Below are 21,740 nucleotides of genomic sequence, written 5' to 3' on the forward strand. Positions count from 1 at the left end.
AAAAAAAAAAAAAAAAAAAAAAAGAACATTTCTGTAACAGGCAGAAAACGGATTTCTATTTCCACTTCTCGAAGCAGAGAAGACCCACACAGTATACTTAGATTAAATCCCAGTTGAGTCATACAAGGATATGTAAAAATGAAAATCAGGTAATGTCTCTATCAAGGATATTAGATTACCAAAGGAGAAGGTGAACATAAGCTAAAGCCAGAAAGAATAATCATGTCATGAAAACATGCTCAGACATGGAAAGCTTAAGCTCACATCACAAACAGACCAGGCATATCTGATAGTTAAATAGAAAAAATCAAAAATCCAATACCCAAAGTTTACTAGGTATAATAAAAGTCCGATCCTAGGACTGAACTATTCATTCACTAAATGTTTTCTGAGTTCTTATTAGGCACAAAGGGTGTGAAGCATACACATGTGAATTAGGCATGGTTTTCACCCTCCAGGAACTTGAAACAGTTTGGGAGCAAAGCTGCTATAATAAAAAGCAGAAGATGAAATGTACTAGAAAAAAAATACCATAAATGCTTGCAGAAGAGAAAACTCATTTTTACCTAAGGGACATGAACAAGAGTTCAATAGGCAGATGGGGAATTGAAAAGAGAGCATTCATAAAGAATAGGCTGGTGTGACTGTTTCTCAAACTTCAGTAAGCATTGTTAGAATGCAGATTCCTGGGCCCCATCACCAGAGGTTCTGATTCAGCAGGTCTGGGATGAACACCAGGTACCTCTGTTTCTAGTAAATACCCCAGGTGATTCTGATGTAGGCATTTCATAAATCACATTTTGAGAAACACTAATTTGGGGGCAAAACCTCCACGGTGTTCTTGGAAAACGTTAAGCAAACTATTGTTAAGCAGAAAGAACTCCTGGGGTCATAAAGGACACTTAGAGCATTCACAGAGCACCTTGAATTCCAGATGAAGACACTGCTAGTTACCTATGAATTTTTTTTTTTTAGCTTTTTTTTTTTTTTTAATTTATTTATTTTTTGTCTGTGTTGGGTCTTCATTTCTGTGCAAGGGCTGTCTCTAGTTGCGGCAAGCGGGGGCCACTCTTCATCGCAGTGCGCGGGCCTCTCACTGTTGCAGCCTCTCTTGTTGCAGAGCACAGGCTCCAGACGCACACTCAGTAGTTGTGGCTCACGGGCCTAGTTGCTCCGTGGCATGTGGGATCTTCCCAGACCAGGGCTCGAACCCGTGTCCCCTGCATCGGCAGGCAGATTCGCAACCACTGCGCCACCAGGGAAGCCCTACCTATGAAAATTTTTGAACAGGGGAGTCTAGAACACATGGATTTATGTATTACATAAATCAAGTAACAGCTCCCTTTCCCTTCTTGTGCTTCCCCTACACACACACACACACACACACACACACACACACGATCTCTCTATGTGGGGCGAAAGTGAGTCTTCTGACAGAAATCTTTAAATTGGAGGAAAGCACAACTATTTGGAAAGTCAGACTTTCCCTAAGGTTTCTTGTTAATTATGAGTCCCAAAGACATCACCGGGGAGGGATGGGCGTGCCCTACTTTCGAGAGGCCTCTGTCAAATACCTTGCCAGCTCTAGCATCACCATCCTAACCCAGCCATGGGAAATGACAACAGGAATCTGACTCTTCCATCCAAAGCTCTATTACTGCAGAGCACATGGTGAGTGACATCAAAATTGCAGGCACTCTTAGGACAAACAGAAATCCTCATGGGTCTTTAATTTTCAAAAGTTACACGTGTGTGTTGTCAGAAGGAGCTCCAGTGTTAGCTGTACTGTTAGCTGTGTCTGTCTGACATGAGGCAGAGGGGAGAGGGAGAAAGAGGAACATTACTGGTTTCCATCAGCATTCTCACACTAGCAACCAGAACATTATTTCAGAAGTTATCAGTAATGATGTTAATCATGTTCCCAAGTCACAAGTTACTACGCTATTTAACCATCAACAACTGCAAAATAATTATCTGTTGGCCCGCTCACTGCATGCTTATCCTTTTCCCCTAAGAGCTAGGCAAAGTGAAAAGTTGGTTACCACTCAGAATAGCAAATTTCTGCAAATACTACGTTTAACATTAAACTCTTACAGTTAAAACTGAGAGAGTACAGCCAGGAGCTCAACTAAAACAAACAGAAGAACAGAATTGGCCAGAATACAATAGCCTCACTGGATTCAAGCCAAGGCTTCTGAAGATCTCTCCCCACTTTTTATTTAAGTGGGGAAAAAAAAAGTTAAAGAACATCTTAAAGGATCCCAAGAAGGCAACAGGGCAAACTGAATTTAATATAGTCTGGCTGATAAATAAATCTTTTGTTTCTTCTGAGCTCTCTCTTCTAAATGCGCTGTATGAGGGCAGAAGAAAATAGGCTATTATTGCCAGAAATGAGGCCGAGAGCCGTCACCAAGGAGAGCACCAAAGGCTACACAATCTCAGTGTCCCAAGCACCAAGCAAACGCTTTCCTTTGATCACATGCTCAGGGAAAGAAAATGGGAATTGTGTGAGATGGAAAGCTTCCCAAGAGGATCAAAACTCCATCTGAAAAGCAAAGCTGTATAAAGAAAGGAACTTCAGTGTTGGGAAAAGTTAACTGGAAGAAGGGCATTCCGTACAGTCTCTGAAATTTCTTAGACATTCGGCAAGCCTCACCAAACCCAGAAGTGAAAATTCCTTCCCAAGCCCTGAGCAGCGACTGTGCTAAGTGTTTTGTCTTTAATGCATCGGCTATGCCCTTCCTTCAGCAGTGAGTCGCTCTTGTTTGCTTGCAATATTTTTTATATGACAGAGCATCTTTAAAGAAGCTGAAACTGTTCTAAGAACTGCAGTCTATGTCTGGCAAATAAGCTGAAAAAATATTTTAGCATGCCACCCCTGATCCCACTATGTTAATGAATCATCACTGTTTCCATTTAAAGTGAGTCACTGATAAAATCACTGATAAAAACAAAAATTAAAATCTCTCTTTCTATAAAAACCTGGAAATGCGAACTTTTGGTAAGGATAAGTAATTAAAACAAATAACTCTAGCTCTTGAATGCCAAGATCCCCAAAAGAACAGAGTAGGAAATAAGGTCATTTGTTTTCCATTTCATGGAGACTAAAAATTTAGAAAAATTAAGCTTTCTAAGAAGAAAGGTACTTGATAAATGCCAGGCATAACTATGAGTTTCTCAATACTCATTTCTTCAATAACTTTCATTCTTTTACACCCACATACTTGCACACCCAACTCAATTTCATTCCTTCACTCCCATTTGAAAAATTCTCATCCCTCCCATCTCTCTTAGTCTTTTCAGCTGAAAGAAATTTCACATCTAATCAGATAACCTTCCAAGTACTGGGGTGGACAAAGCTACCAGAAACATATACATACAAATTATTACTATCAAACTTGGCTTTTGAGTTTGCTCTTGACATAGCTCTTTGTAAACACTGCACTGGATATCACCGTAAAAGAACTCTGAGCTATCATCCCTTACAAACTTTAGATCTGTCAATACAACATTACAACACATGAAATTTTAATAAATGATAGATTTAGCTCTTTTAAATGTAAAAGTACATTTGAAACGTTTGAACACCAATATAATTTAGTACAAATAAGTTCACGCTGCTTTGATACCATATTAAAAACAACAAAATTAAGACATGGGAAGGAAAATTATATTCCTTGAATTTAAGCCAACAAAAAGTTGTCCTCTTCATTGACTTTACAAAGAAACTTACTATATTTTATTAAAACAATTCTCCATTGCAAATAATAACAATTTAGTACTAATACCATCTGGGTCATCTAAATGGAATATGGTTAATATAAGTGAAATACTACGTATTAATAAAACAGAGATAAATAATGCATCGTAATTATTAGTAACATACAAAATCCGGAAAGAAACCATTAAAACTACCAAAAATTACTCTGATTTTGCCTTGACTCTATTTTTGAAAACTAACTGAAGAGTTCCAATGCCAATAAAGGAAAAACAAACACTGGTAGTTCCAAGAACAATGTTTTCCCTCTGAAACTGCTGGCCTGTGTGTGTACATCAGCATGCCATCTTTCCAGAATTAGAATGTTGTTGCAAATACCATTTTAAATGTTCTATGGAAATTGCTCATTTGTTTAAGGTGAGAATTTGCAATAGAAAGAAAAATATTAGGGGGATATGTGGTTAAGAGAAAAAGTCTTAGAACTCCTATGCATTATAAATGCTTTGTATGTAAAGTTTCTCTCTGGATATTCGCCCTGACACTGTAACCTAAAAATTCGTCCCTTGAGACTTTGGTAAAAACATAAAAATAAATTACCCTTTGGTACCTCTCTAACATATTCCCTGTGAAACATACACTAGAGATCAACACAAATTCCTTAAACATACAACTAAAAATAATAAATTAAATAAATGGCATATCTCAAAAATACCATACTAACTGTATGACTCTAAATAAGCTACAATAGTGCTTTTTGAAGTATAAGTGAGTTTTAAATATATATAATTTCAATTCCTAGCATCGAACATCTGTGTGTGTGTACACATATACTTACAAACTTACTACTTTGAAAACTTGGCAATAAAATCTTTCATGAATAATGGGGATGGGAGACAAAAATCTCACATTAGTATGTGGAGAAAAAGAAATTGGTTTAAAGCCTAGTTTTTCCCGAAGGGCAAATACAACATCACCTTCACCAGCTGCTCAGCCTCCACATCCGAGTCCTCTCAACCTACCTCCCCCACGCACAGCTCGGGACATCGGCTCAGTGCTTTGTGACTGCCTAGAGGGGCGGGATAGGGAGGGTGGGAGGGAGACCCAAGAGGGAGGGGACGTGGGGATATGTGTATGCGTATAGCTGATTCACTTTGTTATACAGCAGAAACTCACACAACGTGGTAAAGCAATTATACTCCAATAAAGAGGTTAAAGAAAAAAAAAAGCAACAGAAACTTAAACCTTCCTGGCAGTGCAAAACTGAAAGTCTCCCACCTTAAACAAATCAGAGTCATGGCTTTATACTACACACTATACAGTGCAAGCTGATAATATGTAACTTGATATGCTTTGTTTTGCTTTGTAAAAACAATGTGAATGAATGATGCGGGACACAAGTACATACTATATGACTCGTTTATATTATGAACAAAACCAGGCAAAACTCTTCATGGTGTTAGAAGTGCACACTGTGATTATCTTTAGGGTACTAAGAGGAGGGGTGCAGGGAGGGCTTCTGTGCCCTCCTTGAAAATAGTAATTTTCTATTTCTCAGTATGAGCACTGGTCACATGTGTTATTTTGTGGAAACCCATCGAACTGTACACTCATTATACTTCTACAAAAAGACTTCCAAAAGATTATATAAGGAATATAAGGAATTACATGAGACCCCAGATCCTCTCCCCAATTCCAGCAGGAGACAGTTTATTCCCTGGAAGAAACTGAATCCCAGAGTCCTGGCTCCAAGGCATCAGGAATAGTAGAAAACACTGTTCTGAAAACAGGGGATCAAATAAAACTCCACACACTAAACCCTGAGATTGCAGCTCTCTACCCTACTCCACTCCCTGAATCTTGACACGTACTGCCCAGGCAGAAGACCAAAGGATTCCTCTCAAGTAAAACTGACATGTCCTAGGGAGAAGATCCACAGATACTGTCTTTGGAAGTTCCCCAAGGAAACCACAAGCACTGCAATGAAGCTGTATGGAGGAGAAGTGCTGTCCACAGACCAGAGCACCCAATTCGCTTCTCAGTGGCTCACCATTAAATAGGAACAGAGAGCAAAGGATCTCCAAACAGTGAGGTCAAGTTCCTAACATAAAAGTCAGACACCCACACAAACAGGAAAAAAAAAGAAATCAAGACAGTGCAAGAAGGAAATTAATTACTTTAATGTCCTCAGAAAGAGAAGGAATGCACCCATGGCAGGGGTGGGGAACAGAATGCTGTTAAAAAGCACACAAATTAAACCAACAAACAAGAAAGAGCTCTTAAAAAATATCAGCGGAAATTCAGAAGGTTAAGATAAAGTAGAGAAAACCTGTCAAGAAGTAGGGCATTAAGAGAAAGAGGAAAATTACAGCATTAGAGGACAAATGAGGAGGTCCTGCCTAACTGACAGGAATTCAGAGGAAGAAAAGAGAAAACCAAGGTGCAGATGAGGTTATCAAAAAACACAATGAGAAAGTTTTCCAGAACTGAAGGACGTAATTTTTTTCAGATCGAGTGTTCATCATAGCTGCTGAAATGAATAAAGACTGCTAAAAAAGAAAATCCTAAAACCTCTTTGGGGGTTATTAAAAAAAAAAAAAAAAGAAGTAAGGAGGTCTACAAAGACAGGAACCAAGAGTATAACACTTTTTAATAGCAACTGTAGAAGCTAGAAAACAATAGTGCACTGGCTTCAAAATTCTGAGGAAACATGTTTTCCTATCCAGAGACCAGACAAATTATCAATCAAGTGTGTGAGACATATATTTTTAGATATACAAAGTGCCTAGTAAATTTGTCTCCCATGTCCCCTTTCTCAGGAAGATCCTAGAAGATATTCCATTAAAAAGAGGGAGTAAACCAAGAAAGAATCGCTACACACAGGAAGACATATAGAAAACAAAGGAGAGACGAAAAGGGAATTACCAGGAAAATGACAAAAGGTAACCCCGGGACAACAGCTCGGTAGCAGGCCTATGGAGCAGGTGCCTACACTGGCTCCAGGAGGGAAGAAGTCTCCAAGACAAAGGTGTTGAGAAGAGGGTTAGAGTTCTGCCACCTTAACAACACTAGAGAAAAAAGTACACCAGTGAAAAAGAGAGGCTACTATCCAGCCAGCACAGGAAAGCAAATGTAATCGTTGCATTTAAGTGGCTTAGGAGAATCACAGTTCCATGCTCAAAATAATGTGAGCCCTCAACATCTACTTAACCAGAAATGGATATCTGTACATTGAGAGGATGGGGGAAGTGGCGGTCTGGGCATGTGGCATGGGGCTGAGGGTCTGTGAGACAATCTAAGAGTTAAATCCTCATCTTCTATTGTAATATGCCAACCCATAATGCCCAATAACAAAAAATTCAAAAATAGCAGTACATACATACTATTTCAGAAGATGGAAGAAAACAGCAAGAAGAGTCCTGAGAATCAAAAGTAGTTGCCTAGGGAACAGGACTTGGGTATAAGGATGGGCTGGAGTTCCTATTGCCTATGTCTTATTGCCTATTAAGATTTTATAAAACTCTATATAGGATATTACTTTGATGGGACGAATGTTTAAATTTTTAAAAACACAAAACAAAACAAAACCCAAAATGCACAAAATAGTAGGCAAGAAAACTAAACAGGATGAATTGCAGTGGGAAAATGACAGTTAAGACAACCATTTCTCCAAAGCTCCTGCAACAGCCCCTGTGAGAGCTGAGAAGTGCTTCCCCTCACAGCTGGGTGGAGAGGGTATGTGCTAAGAGACAGAGGAGAAGCAGCAGAGGAAACAGACAAGAAAGGTGGACGTGTTGAAAAGCTATTTACAGATTTAGAATCAACAGATATGAGGGACCAATCAGGAGATTCTGAAAGCACCAACAGGCAAGGCAATGCCCCAAATACCCCTCCATCTGGGTATTTACTTATTTAGTCCATATATGCTGACCCTTTGGGACTATCATATGCCCCTATGTTATGAGAAGCATTTTGATTTCCTTTTTGTTTAGGCTTTAATTTTGGATTATTATGAAATACACAAACAGAAAAATACAGAAAATAATAATGATCATCCAAGTATCCACTATTCAGCTTTTTCAAATATTAACATTTTGTCTGTCTCTAATTTTTTGTAAAGAAATAAACATTTTGGATATAGTTATAGTTGAAATCCTCTTCAAACCATTCCCTAATTGCATTCCCAAACGCCTCCCAGAAGGTAACCGTTAACCTGATTTTGGCATTTAACATCTCCCTCTACCTCATCTCTAAAATAAGAGCACTGGTTTGGATAAATTCTAATGCCCCTTTCTGTTCTAAGACAGCAAGATTTAATAGCATGATATAAAGTTCTTGATGTTCTGTAATGAAGTGCAGAAGCCTACAATGCTGTGAAATACACAAGAATACTTCAAAATAATTTCAAGCCTCAAAAACAGATTAAATCATGGTATAATCCTTTAGCAAAAAATCATTGTAACTTTATTACAGTACTATCAGTAAAAATAGTATTATGAGTGCATAGGGCATATAAAAACCTAAGTTCAAGAAGTTCCTGTGGTTCCCTTTCATTGTAACCATCAGCTCCAGGGAACAATAAGGAAGTGCTCGAGCACAATATCCTTCTGGAGTTCTTACTGCCTATGGAGCTAATTCAGTGCAGCATCAAACTGTCCCCATTGTCACAGTATTCTTCTCTGCCAGGCAATCATGGCAAAAATATTCCTTTTAAAAATGCATAATGCTGAACAAGACAAGGATGTCCACTCTATAGAGACGTGGATGGATCTAGAGACTCCTAAAGAGTGAAGTCAGAAAGAGAAAAACAAGTATCGTATATTAACGCATATATGTGGAACCTAGAAAAATGGTACAGATGAACCGGTTTGCAGGGCAGAAATAGAGACACAGATGTATAGAACAAATGTACGGACACCATGGCAGGAAAGCCGCGGGGGGGTGGGGGTGGGATGAACTGGGAGATTGGGAATGACATGTATACACTGATGCGTATAAAATGGATGACTAATAAGAACCTGCTGTATAAAAATATAAATAAAATAAAATTCAAAAAAATTGCATAATACCAATTTTACTTAAAAATGTCCTTGATGATGCAAGGAAGTTATTTGTATTACATCTCAACCGCTGAATACATATCTTTTTTATTTTCTGGGTGATAAAATGGGAAGTACACATAAAGCACTTCTGCTGTATAAAGTATGATGGTTATCCCAAGGAAAACCCTTGTACGATTATTTGAGTTGTGAGCCAAACTAGTCACAATGTTCATGGAATACCACTTTTACCTGAAAGAACAACTGACAAACTCAGTGTTCAGACTTGGGTATTTGGCAGACGTTTTCTCTACAATGAAGTAAGAAGGTCACTTCAGGAAAAACAACTGACAGTATTTGTTGCCAAGGGTAGCCTTCAAGCCTTCAACTGAAATTTAAAATTTTGGAAAACTTGTTTCCACACTGAGCCTGACAACTTCCCAATACTTAAAGATTTTTCTGATGGGATCAGTGGTGATATTAACAACTGTCATTTCTTGAAACTGCATAACGAAATACATTAACATCTGGAATCTCACTGTTACCCAACAAACCAGTATTTTCCAAATGACCAATACTTAATGCAATAAAAGGATGTATGGGGCAAAGATCCATTCAAAGTATGAGAAAGATCAATGGATCCTAATGTAAAAGAATTTTAAAAGTCCACTGATAGGATTTTACATTCCACACTGCAACCAACATTTAAGAAATTACCACTTGTCAAGTTTTGGTATAATATCAAAGAAGAATATTCACAATCATCTGAAAAGAAAATTAAAATACTCTTCCTTTATTCTACATGTCTGCACAAACTTTATATAAATAACTTATTGGATTATTCTTTCTGAATGTTAAAAAACCATAAACACATAATCATAATGGTTAATTTCCATAGTTTAATCTCTGATGATTATCAATCATTTAAGAACAAATGAGCTATCCATTATTGATTTAAAAGTTATATCCTTCTGTAGTTATAGTCTCACATATTTGCAACAAATATATATCAGAGGTTTCATTTACCACAGAATCAAGATTGATCATTGCTCCAAAAAAGAAAACGAAATGAATATGGTAAATTCTTAAATCTGTTTCAGATAAATACAAATAAGGTCCCTTCCCTGTAATTAGAGGAGCATACCCTTTGCATTTCACATGCGACTCTTGAAACCTATACAGTAATCACCCAGATGATGTGGTATTAATGAATTTAAACTTTCGTTCTTAAATTTCTAAGGAAATATCTTTTCATGGAAAAAATTGACCTTTTGTAAATTTTGAAAGAAGTAATTAATCTGACCAAACCCCTATAGTTCAGAGGTAACACAGCAAATATCAACTTTTCACAGACCCATCTGTAGACAGGTTAAGAAATACAAGTGATTTAAAGAGAAGTGTTCTTCTTATACAAATCTATCCAGGTAATGACTATCATAAATCATTCATTTCAAAGGCAGAGACCTTGAAAAATATTTCAGAATGAGAACTGAAAATGTCTCCACTACTAAAGTCCTATTACCCTGCCCTCTGAAAGAGAAAGGTTACTAACTGTAGCTTTTTAGTCAGAATATTCAAGAAACAACCAGAAGCTGACACCCCCTCACCTTCCTAATTATCTACTCACTTCTGCATGCTCACCTTTGCAGTTCATTGAGCCCCCTTGCAGTTGGTAGACTGGGACTCTGCCTTAGGAAGTTTTGTTTTAAATTGAGATGAGTGAGGTCTTGGCTGTAGAAGAGGTTGGCAGGCAGATGCTCCAGGCTACAACATGAGAGGTCCACTGAGCTAATACGCTGTGATGCAACCTAGAAAGGGATGAAAACACAACTCAATTTTCATACCATCCTTTATCCTATAACTGTTTTCCACGGACAGAAACAAGATAACCCCATTTGGGAACACAGACCCGCTATGCAATTAGCACCATTATTCAAATATAAACCAAGAGTATTTACTTAGATAGAACTGAGCAAAGTATTACAAAGGCAGGAAACAGTGTCCCTCCGGGGAAGGTACTTACAGTAACCTAGTATAGGAGACAGGTTACAAAGAGCACAGATTATCCTATCAAGTTTAGTTGTATCAGTAATCTCCTCCAACTGTAGGGGTTATGTTCCTGAAAACATTCATGGTAAGAGAATTCAGAGCTAAATAATACAAGACTTTAGAGTAAATACAGGGTTGGGAGATAGACACTGAGATCTACACAGAACCTACGAAAGCCCTTGTATATACTGATTTAAAACAGCACAAAGAAATGCAGGATCAGTGGCCTTGTACATATCTTTAATAATAGTGGTAGCATATAATAAGATTCCACTGCTTGCCTGCTGTGAACTTCTCGCGTTGCCTCTCCCACAGTTTCCATTTTGCTTCACACAGGTATTCTAAGTGAAATTTGTTTTATGTCTAAATGTTTATCCACATATTCAAAGTTTTCCCAGTTAAATGGCTTCTATGGTAGCCAGAGTCCCAGGGCTACAGGGCATGCTGGAAGCAGAAAAAGCGTTGGGCAGTGTGTATTCTCCCTCCCACATTCCAGGGACTGTGGCGCCAGTTTAGGCCGTGGCACATGGCTTCAGGCCCACACACACACACCTTGGCTCCTTCTTCCCTCACAGAGGCTGTGGGGTTATTGTTCTAAGATCTGGGTTGATTCCTCCTGGTGCTCTTTATCTTTATCAAAGCTTTATGGCAAAAACTCCATTCCCTATTTGTGAACTGTTCGATGTCCTTTTCTATTACCAAACCCCAGCTGACCAGCTTTTTTTTTTTTTTAAACATCTTTTTTGGAGTATAACTGCTTTACAATGGTGTGTTAGTTTCTTCTGTATAACAAAGTGAATCAGCTATAAACATATCCCCATATCTCCTCCTTCTTGCATCTCCCTCCCTCCCACGCTCCCTATCCCACCCCTCTAGGTGGTCACAAAGCTGATCTCCCTGTGCCATGCAGCTGCTTCCCACTAGCTATCTATTTTACATTTCAAACCCCAGCTTTACTCTTTCATGACTATAAAAAGCAGCAGAACATGGTCCTTAGGAGTGTGGCTCTGGTCAGTGTGTGGATTCGCATCCCGGCTCTACCACTCAGGAGCTGAGAGAACTTGAGTGCATCACTGAGCTCTCCAAGCTCCCATTTTCTCACCTGTATAACAGGCATAAAGATGACACCTACATCTACATGCCTGGTCAGAAAAAGCACTCAATAATTTGTGACTGCTATGACCATTTATGATTGCTACGACTACTTCCAAATACATCTTATACCCATTGGAATCCACATTCTCCTGATGCTAAAGAAGGTATTCAGAAGTAACTTTGCATAAAACACATTCTGCTGATGGCATGTCTGAGGTTAGAAAGAAATTGCTGTGCACACACGAAAGCTGAGAGGACAGTGGGATGAAAAAGGCCTGGCAGGGCTCAACTCTAAAGATTTTACAAAGGAAGCCTGAGTTTGCATTTTAGCAATTTCATCTTTCCTTGAATTTTCACTATTAAATAAGAAAAAGAAAATCCAAAACAGGCCAAGTCACCCACACAAACCAAATGATGTGAAAAAAAGCCAGAATTTAATGGGCAGAAAGGTAGGTGCAAACATGTCACAGCCACACAAGATTCCCTGGCAGGAACCCATTCACGGGAAGTGAGGGTGTAAGTTATACTCGGTGGAATCATTCAGGCAAAAATATGTGGTGAGGAGGGAATGGTGTGTCAGACCTTCCATTTCCTGAGGTACAGGAGGGAAACAAGACAGACACAGTCTGCCCTAAAGGAGTGCACCTCAAGGAGAGGTGAATTAACATACTACTTGACAATATACTAAGTGCAAGGGCACAGAGCACAATCTAAGGAGTCAGGGAAGGCTCCCCAGAGGACCTGACGTCCAAGCTCAGGGCTGAAACTCAAGTGGCAATCTGTGTTTCTGTCGGCCCCAAATCCTTTTCCACTTCTTTCTATAACAATCCTTCAAATGCATGTGATTCTGACGAGAGTGGCAGAGTAGGCTGACCCTATGGCTACAGCAGCAGGCATGTATTCCCAACTTGAGCAATCAAAGCCCCCCAGTGCTGAACCCACAAACTGATCCAACGGGTACTGGCATGTGACCCAGGCTAGGCTAATCAAAGGCCTTCTCTGGGATATACATTCTAAAGCCAGGAGAGAGAGAGAACCTGCCACTTAGAGCTGCAGTTAAAATGACTGAACTAGGGCTTCCCTGGTGGCGCAGTGGTTGAGAGTCCGCCTGCCGATGCAGGGGACACGGGTTCGTGCCCCGGTCCGGGAAGATCCCACATGCCGCGGAGCAGCTGGGCCCGTGAGCCATGGCCGCTGAGCCTGCACATCCGGAGCCTGTGCTCCGCAACGGGAGAGGCCACAACAGTGAGAGGCCCGCATACCAAAAAAAAAAATGACTGAACTAGATTTGTATGTATCAACCTGGATTAAAAAAAAAAAAAAAAAAGCCAGCTGCAGAATATTACATACACTATAATGCCATGTATGAAAAACATTTTTAAGATAAACACACACAACAACTCCGTATATTATGTATGAACAGTTATATGTGCAGTAAAGCTACACACTATGCATTGGGCATATGCCAAATCAATGACAGTGACAGCCTCTAGATGAGCAGGGAGGGAAATGGAAACAGGAATGGGAGCATAGGGAATTTGGAATTTAGCTGTGATGTGATTTACTTATAATAAGAATGGAAGAAAAAAAAAGAATGGAAAATATGGAGGAACTATGTCAGTATGTTAACAACTGGGGAGGCCAAGACCAGTGCGTGGAAATTGTAATATTATTCTTTGTGCTCTTCTGTGTGTGTGTGTTTAACTGGAAAAAAATAATGTAATCTCAATGAAAATTTCAGTAAAAAGGGGGGAAATGGATGATTGCCGTCTCCTGGCTTTCCTCATATCCTTGTGTTATACTACGTGGTGCATCAGAGATGATTCTTCCCCCTGTAACTCAAGGATCCCAACCCTTTGTAGTGGGCTGAATGGCGGCCCCCCAAAAGGTATGTTCACGTACTAATTCCCAGAATCTGTGAATATTAGTTTACATGGCAAAAGAGTGCATATTATCTTACATGACAAAAGATGTGATTAAGGATCTTGAGAGGAGGTGCTTATCCTGGATTATCTGGAAGGGCCCTAAATACAATTACATGCATCTTCATAAGACAGGCAGAGGGAATTTTGAGAGAGAAGAGAAGGCAATGTGACCACAGAGGCAGAGACTGATGTGGGCCACAAGCTAAAAAACGCTTAGAGCCACCAGAAGTTGGAAGAGGCAAGGAATAGATTCTTCCCTAGAGCCTTTAAAAGGAGCACAGTCCTGCCGACACCTTGATTGTGAACTTCTGGCCTCCAGAACTGTGAGAGAATAAATTTCTGTTGTCTTAAGCCATCAAAGTTTTGGTAATTTTTAACAACAGCCATAGGAAACTAGTACACCCTTCTTAATTCTTTTCCACAGTACTTTTCATTTTCATTCATTCAACATGTTTATTGAATACCAACTATATGCCTATTACTGACCTAGGTAAGCACTCAGTATGCTTCAGTAAATGATAAGAAGATCCCTGCCCTCATTAAACTTATCTCACAAATAAGTATATTATATGTTAAAAATTGGTAACTACTATGGAAAAAATAGAGCAAGGAAAAAGGGGTCAGGATTGTTGGGAAGGTTGTAGGTTGTAACTTACATAGGTTGGTCAGGATAGGCCTCATCTAAAAGGTGGCATTTAGACCTGAAGGACATGAGGAAGTTAACTGAAAGGATTTATCTAGAAGAACACTCCAGGCAGAGGAAGTAGCCAGTGTAAAGGCCCTAAAAACGGAGTGTGTCTGGTCTGTTCTAAGAACAGCATGAAGACCAGTTAAAACAGGGGAGAGTGACCTGTGATGAGGTCAGAAAGGTAAGGGGGCTGAGGGGGGGGAGCAGATCTTGCACCGCCTTTTAGGTTATTGTAAAGACTCTGGCTTTTTGGGTTTCCCTGGTGGTGCAGTGATTAAGAATCTGCCTGCCAATGCAGGGTACATGGGTTCCAGCGCTGGTCCGGGAAGATCCCACATGCCGCGGAGCAACTAATAAGCCTGTGAGCCACAACTACTGAGCCCGTGTGCCACAACTACTGAAGCCCACGCTCCTAGAGCCCGTGCTCCGCAACAAGAGAAGCCACCGCAATGAGAAGCCCACGCACTGCAACACAGAGTAGCCCCCGCTCGCCGCAACCAGAGAAAGCCCAGGTGCAGCAACGAAGACCCAACGCAGCCAAAAATAAATACATTAAAAAAAAAAAAAAGAAAGATTCTGGTTTTTCATGTGAGCAAAATGGGCCGTCATGGAAAAGTTCCAGAAGAGTCTCTGTCTCTGACTGTAAGCTTATAAAGAAAGGATTTGGGCCTATTTTGTTCACAATGTGCCCTGTGCTCAGCACTTAGGAAGACCCTCAGGAAGTACTGGCTGGAAGAATGACAGGGGACTACTTTACAACCCTTCCTTTCTCACCAGTTTGCATCTGACCCATCTGGTGTATTCCTCCATGTGGGGACTACTCTGTAGAGGACACATTCCATTTCAGCTGAAGCATCATACTGAATACTCTCTTTGGACAGCTACAAGATAATGATTAAATGTCAAGTCGTATTTGATTTCTTTCCTCATTCTGGACCGCAAGCTGTTCCTGCTGGAAACAAGGGGGAGGAAAGCACAGTAACAAAGCTACAGCAAGCAAACGTGGTCTGTGGGAGTCGCAGCAGAATGGGGAACAGGGACAGCGAGAACAGAAATTAGACAAGCCGTGATGGCAGTGGGGCGGTGAGCGGCCAAGGCGACCACAAGAGCTACTACCACTAGCTGTACCTCTGCCCAGTCCCACGCCCTGAAACAAAGGGGAGATTTAAACGCTTTCCCCCAGATCAGCCTGGGCACGTAAGGACACCACCACAAAGAGGTTTTGCTGGACTCCCAAATGAAAAAACTACCAAAAGGGCTACCCAAAGAGGCTGTGACCCACCTATATAGCACCTGTTAAAACTAACATCCTCCTCAAGATAAGAAATTTAAAAAAAGAGAAAGCCACCTGTATACACCTCAGAGCAAGTAGCCTTTCATTATTCTAGCTTTTTTTTTCTAATAGTAATAACAATAATAACAGCAGCTAACATATAGGGGGCGCTCTTCTTTAGATGTAATGTTAAGTTTAATCTTCACAACAACTCAGCACAGTAAGGACTTATCCCCATCTCAAAGATGAAGGTTAAAGGGTGTGCCCAAGGTCACACAGTGAAAGCAGCAGCAGAGTTTGAATGACAGCATATGCCATGGTGTCAGGGCCCCAACACAGTTCAAGTCCTACCCAAAGGGAGGCTCCTCTAACTGCCACAATCAGATCCTAACATAACCCTCAGCCCAGAGCAAAGACGATTTGATGTCATCCCTCACAGACCATCAATGAACCGCACATGAATGGATTCCAGTTTTAGAAGATCAGTTAAGTAACCATGGCTTGGGAAATCAGTGCTAGTTTATATTAACAACAAAAAATTTTAAGGCTAATAATTTAGAGTTAGTAAATCAAATGGGATTTTTTCCCCCCATAAACCGCTATACTTTCGGAGATACATTAAAATGAATATGAATCCCAACCACTGGCTCACGTTGTCTTCTTTTCCAAGTGACTTGTGAACACATACGAACCAAAAGCTCATTGGGCCCTCAAAATATTTCCCCCAAAGACCATTGCAGATTAACCATAAAAATGATAATGTGAGCACCAAACTTTCCAGATTACCTACTGGGCTTCTACACAGGTCTAACATCCTACTCGGCTTGACACTTTCCTGAGTCGTTTCTTTACCAACCGTTAGCACACTTGTATCAAGTATCTCTGCTCTGAGTCTAGCTGGGTTGCGTTTCTAAACCAATGTATCTATCCTAGCCCTAACCTATCCCCTCCGTGCTTTCAAAATTATCATCTTCCCTTGCAACAGGACTGCACTCTGTATTACTCACATTATTCCTGATGTTCACTTAGTGGACAATCTTCTTTTATAAGCAACGGAAAGTTCAGAGTAACATTCACGTGATTTTTTTTGTCCCCACTATACTTTAGTGAAGTGGTATTTATCCTTATTATGTGCAAAGCATGCTCAAAATTGAACAAAATGATTCTGAAAGGCTTGGTCAAAGCAGCTGAAATAGCACAAATAATTCCGCTTGTGCAAAGTAAAATACTGCTGTAAACTGGCATTATGAGTCATTAATTGCTCTGGCCTAGCCTTTAGTGGTTTGGGAAACTATGCCCTGGCTACAGGGATAGTCTCTGGGGAGTTTACCAAGCTTCTGTAAAAAATTCTTAACCTCAACTGACTTAGTTTTAATTCTCATCCCCCAAAAATGCTTTGGGAAGACATGAACTTGGAGAATATAAATTCAGAATAGAGTTTATTCATCTTTCTTAGCTACGCACTCTAATGACTTATTTTCAATTTCATCCTCATCAATAAAGTTTTATAATAATATCAAACAAAAAATTTCCAATTTTAATAAACTTTAAGCTGTCACTGCTCCAAAACATGCAATCATTTCTTTAAAAAAATTCTACAAATATAGGAAATGCCTTAACTTGACTGCAGACATTTTCACAATGACATCTCATTTCTCGATCCTGTACTAATTAACATTTTATACAATCTGTTTAACAGCAGATGCAGAAAACCTTCCTATAAAATTAATTACAATATATACATTAATAATGTCTGAATAGGGGCATATCAAACTGCCAATTTGGGACTTAGTAAATTCTACCTGGAATTCTGGTATTTTATCATTTCTTTGCCTTAACTGAGTAAATGATATGAAAAATTTTAAAACCCAAGAAATAAAATTTACACACCATTCCAAACCACCAGATGTAACCAAATCAATGGAGACAAGAAGATGTGGAGAGGCTATCATTGACAGACAAAAATGAGAGATGGAACTCTCTGAGGGCAAATTATTCAGGGAAGGGAGGGGACTACGATTTTAAGATTAGGCTTATTAAAACTATAAGGTACCAGTTAAAACATCGTTAAGGGACCAAAGAATAAAAGAGTATGGAGAGGGCTTCTCTGGTGGCGCAGTGGTTGGGAGTCCGCCTGCTGATACAGGGGACGCGGGTTCGTGCCCCGGTCCGGGAAGATCCCACATGCCGCGGAGCGGCTGAGCCCGTGAGCCATGGCCGCTGAGCCTGCGCGTCCAGAGCCTGTGCTCCGCAACGGGAGAGGCCACAACAGGGAGAGGCCCGCGTACCGCAAAAAAAAAAAAAAGTATGGAGAAAGCTGCAGGCTGGAAAAGGAAAGAAGGAAGGTGGGGGGCGGGAGGAAGAGAGACAGAAAAAGAGAAAGAAAAGAGAAGCGTTAGATAGATGACTGATTGACACATAAGCAAACAAATAAATAAAACACACGGCTCACCGTAAAAGCACCAGACTGTAACAATAAAGAAAAACAATATTGAGAAATTTAGACTAAGAGTTCCTCCTAGGCATCTCGACTTCTCTTTGCAGGTGAGTGGAGGGGATGAGTGCACCTTTCAACATGGATCTACCATTTGCCTTTATGAAACAGACACTGGACTTGATATTGAAGAGATGCACATTTTGTCTTCAAAACATGGGTCCCTTGAAGGCACAGACATCTAACAAGTATAATTCCAAAATGCACATGCAGTGGTGCGGTAGGGACACACAGAGGAGAGAACACAAACCCCAGAGCTCCCCAGGCCATTCCAGCACTGACGGTCCCCTCACACGCCAAGATGGGCGGGTATTCCCCGGCACCAGTGCAGAGACTGGCACCCCACCATCAGGAGCAGGCAGAGCTGCAGGATGTGCCCCATGAGCTTGTGGTACAGCCTCAACTAGAAATGCACACCTGGCACCTCACCCTCTCTGAGTGTGAGAGGCTCGGAGAAGATGGTACCCGCGGCCCCCAGAATCACTAATCGTGTCCCTCTAACAGTTATCTTCCTTCCACACACACAAAGCCCATTGTGTTTCTCAGTAGGAACAGAAAAATAGAGCTTGGCTTGGGTGGAGATCAAATCTGAACTCAGAGTTCCTTCCTCATTTCCTTATTAGCAAAATATGTGTAAACAAGCTCTTTAGAATATGACCACCTGAGAGTGTCTCTGAGCTCCATCACGGCAGCCCCCAAAGGGAGCATCTCCTTGGCAAAGGAGAAGGGAAAAGATTGCTAACCACAAAAAACTTACATTCTAATTTTCTATTAAAAGAAGTAACATAAATGCACACTTAAATGATGCTCTCTTAGAAACAGGCTACTTGTTTTCCATTTAAAATACAAATGACACATACACCTCATTGGTTAAGTACCAGTCTAACATACAAGGTCTGGTATGTTTAACATAGAGAGTTCACTGATATTTTTTCGATTATTCCAGTACTCCTTACTTTATAAAATAAATCAGACCAGTGAGTAGAAGAATTTAACTGTTCAGAGCAGTTGTAGATAATCCAATACTCTGGGTTACAAATATTGGGGTCTTCCAAGGTAAGTAAATATATCACGGAAACTAAACTCTTAAGATACTATGTATTTTTACATTGGTCTAAACACTCATATTAAAATGATTTAACTTCAAAATATAAGACGACCAGATGTAGAGATCTGGTTAATCATATATGCTAAGTTCCTGATATAGCAATACTTGACGACCAGTTTTTGAAGTTAGACAACAGTAGTCCCCTCAACACTGAAACCAATTTAATTTGCTTTGGGTGACTCAGAAGGCATCTCAGATTTCCTAAATACGTCTTGGTCATCATTTAAGAAGATCAGTGATCAGTGGCTATGCTCAAGTGTCCTTAGCAGCACACCCCAGTCAACAGACTGCCTGGTAAATCACCTCTTATTCTAATACTGAGCTGCCTGGATTCTACTGACAACTGTGTATTTGAAGTACTTCTCTTTGACATTTTCAGTAAATCTCAGTTATTATTTGAATCTTGTTTTGTTTTGCCCCTTCAGGCCACTGTAAAACATTGGAAGTACAATTAAAGAAAAAGCAAGAAAGAGGATCTCCCTACATAAAGCAGTGCTGGATACTTTACATCTCAGTTCCCTCATCTGCAAAATGGAGATGATAATATCTCCTCAAAGGTTATTTCCTTTTGTTGTAAAGCCCGACCTCACACAATGTTATGGGCACCGACCTCACAGGGATACTATAAAGCATCTAGAATAGTGCTTGGCACACAGAAAAAAGTTACCAAAATGTTAGTTATCACTATTTGTTGTCACTACTGCATCAATTCAGTTGGCTAAATGATTTTATTATTAACAAAATATATCTATTAACAATTTGGGGGGAAAAGCAAAGAGTCTTTATTTTGAGGTTGACCTCATGAATGAATAACTCACTTTGGACATAATGTCTAAAGCAAGGAAAACCACGGTCATATACTCTGTGCTCATCAGATAGTATCTGCAGGTATGTCAAGAAACTGCAGAGCACCCGAAGGAAAAAGCAAGAGAAGGGATCTGGAAACCAAGTGATGACGAAATTGTGGGAATTACCAGAGATGTTTCTCCTAAAAGTAGATTGCTAAGAGGTGGGGGAGGGCATGGAAATCATAGAAACTTCCAGTTAGAGGTTATCAAATAGGAGAGTGAGTACGATTACCTTTTGTTAAACCAGAGAGCAAAACTAGGGTCAGCGAGTCAAAGGCATAGGGATAGAGACTTCAGCTCACTTCTAAGGAAGAGCTGTCTTGTCAGACACTATAGGTATCTGAAAGGCTGTAGACCTTTCCTAGGCGGGAGGTAAGTCTGGGAGTCCACAAGGTCCTTCTCAAATCTTAAATTCTAATTCTCTCAACTAAGAGCCACTTGATGTTGACTAGACTTTAATGTTAACGAACACTTTTAAAGAAAATGCCAAGTAATTGTTAAGGCAATTGTTCTAGAAAACTACAAGTAATATTACCTTTTTGGGGACTACTTTACAAGGGCCCTTCCCAATTTTAAAATAACATGCTGTAACTTTAAAACACAGCTGTAGGGACTTCCCTGGTGGCACAGTGGTTAGGAGTCCACCTGCCAATGCAGGGAACACGGGTTCGAGCCCTGGTCCGGGAGTATCCCATATGCCATGGAGCAACTGAGCCCGTGCGCCATAACTACTGAGGCCTGCGCGCCTAGAGCCCGTGCTCCACAAGAGAAGCCTGCACACCGCAATGAAGAGTAGTCCCGGATCGCCACAACTAAAGATAGCCCGTGCATAGCAACGAAGACCCAGTGCACCCAAAAGTAAATAAATAAATAATTAAAACAAAACAAAAACAAACAAAAAAACACAGCTGTATGTTCCTCCCTTAAAACCTAAAATGTATTTTACTAAAGATAACAACATACAGATAAAATACACATGAGGAACTCATTTCTTCCATTTGCTGAAGTCCTGACGCTAGAAGTGGAGCCTAGAAGAATGCCTAGCACAGAGAAAAGGTGGAATAAATCTTCTCTCATTCCCCCTTCACTACCTTCTGCCCCCCCCCAACAACAGAGCTGTTGACAGAACAGGGGAGGGAGGGTGGGAAGACAGAAGAAGGGAAGATGGAGACACATGGGATGAGTTTAGCATGTAAAGTACACAAGTCAGAAATGTTTCACAAAGCATGCTGCTTCTGTCAGGATACAGTAAGCAAACTAGGTATCTTTTTCATTTGTATAAAAGTGGATTGAAAAACTCTAAAGAAAATAAATTTAAATAATTTTAAATGGAAATGACTTAGAATGAAGGAGAAACCCCTTCTTTAGGAATATAGTCACTAGGATTTCAGAACCAATAATTACTATAGAAAAAAAAAAAGAAGGGATTAGCAATGTGGAAATAAGATGAAGCATACTTATAATTGCAAAGAGAGCATTTTAATATTTTCACTAAATCACAGTATT

At 40.1% G+C, this 21,740-nt stretch overlaps 1 protein-coding gene across 1 annotated transcript in view; it reads right to left on the minus strand.

The window, feature by feature from the left end:
* Positions 1-21,740, minus strand: part of PHLPP1 (PH domain and leucine rich repeat protein phosphatase 1) — a 207,394-nt gene that overhangs the window by 67,417 nt on the left and 118,237 nt on the right. Inside the window, exon 4 of the mRNA XM_024754873.1 lies at positions 10,396-10,562. Coding sequence (XP_024610641.1) covers positions 10,396-10,562 — 167 coding nt within the window. The remainder of the gene's footprint in view (positions 1-10,395; positions 10,563-21,740) is intronic.

Source organism: Neophocaena asiaeorientalis, unplaced genomic scaffold (genome assembly GCF_003031525.2).
Source record: "Neophocaena asiaeorientalis asiaeorientalis breed wild unplaced genomic scaffold, Neophocaena_asiaeorientalis_V1.1 scaffold124, whole genome shotgun sequence".
Lineage (NCBI taxonomy): Eukaryota > Metazoa > Chordata > Mammalia > Artiodactyla > Phocoenidae > Neophocaena > Neophocaena asiaeorientalis.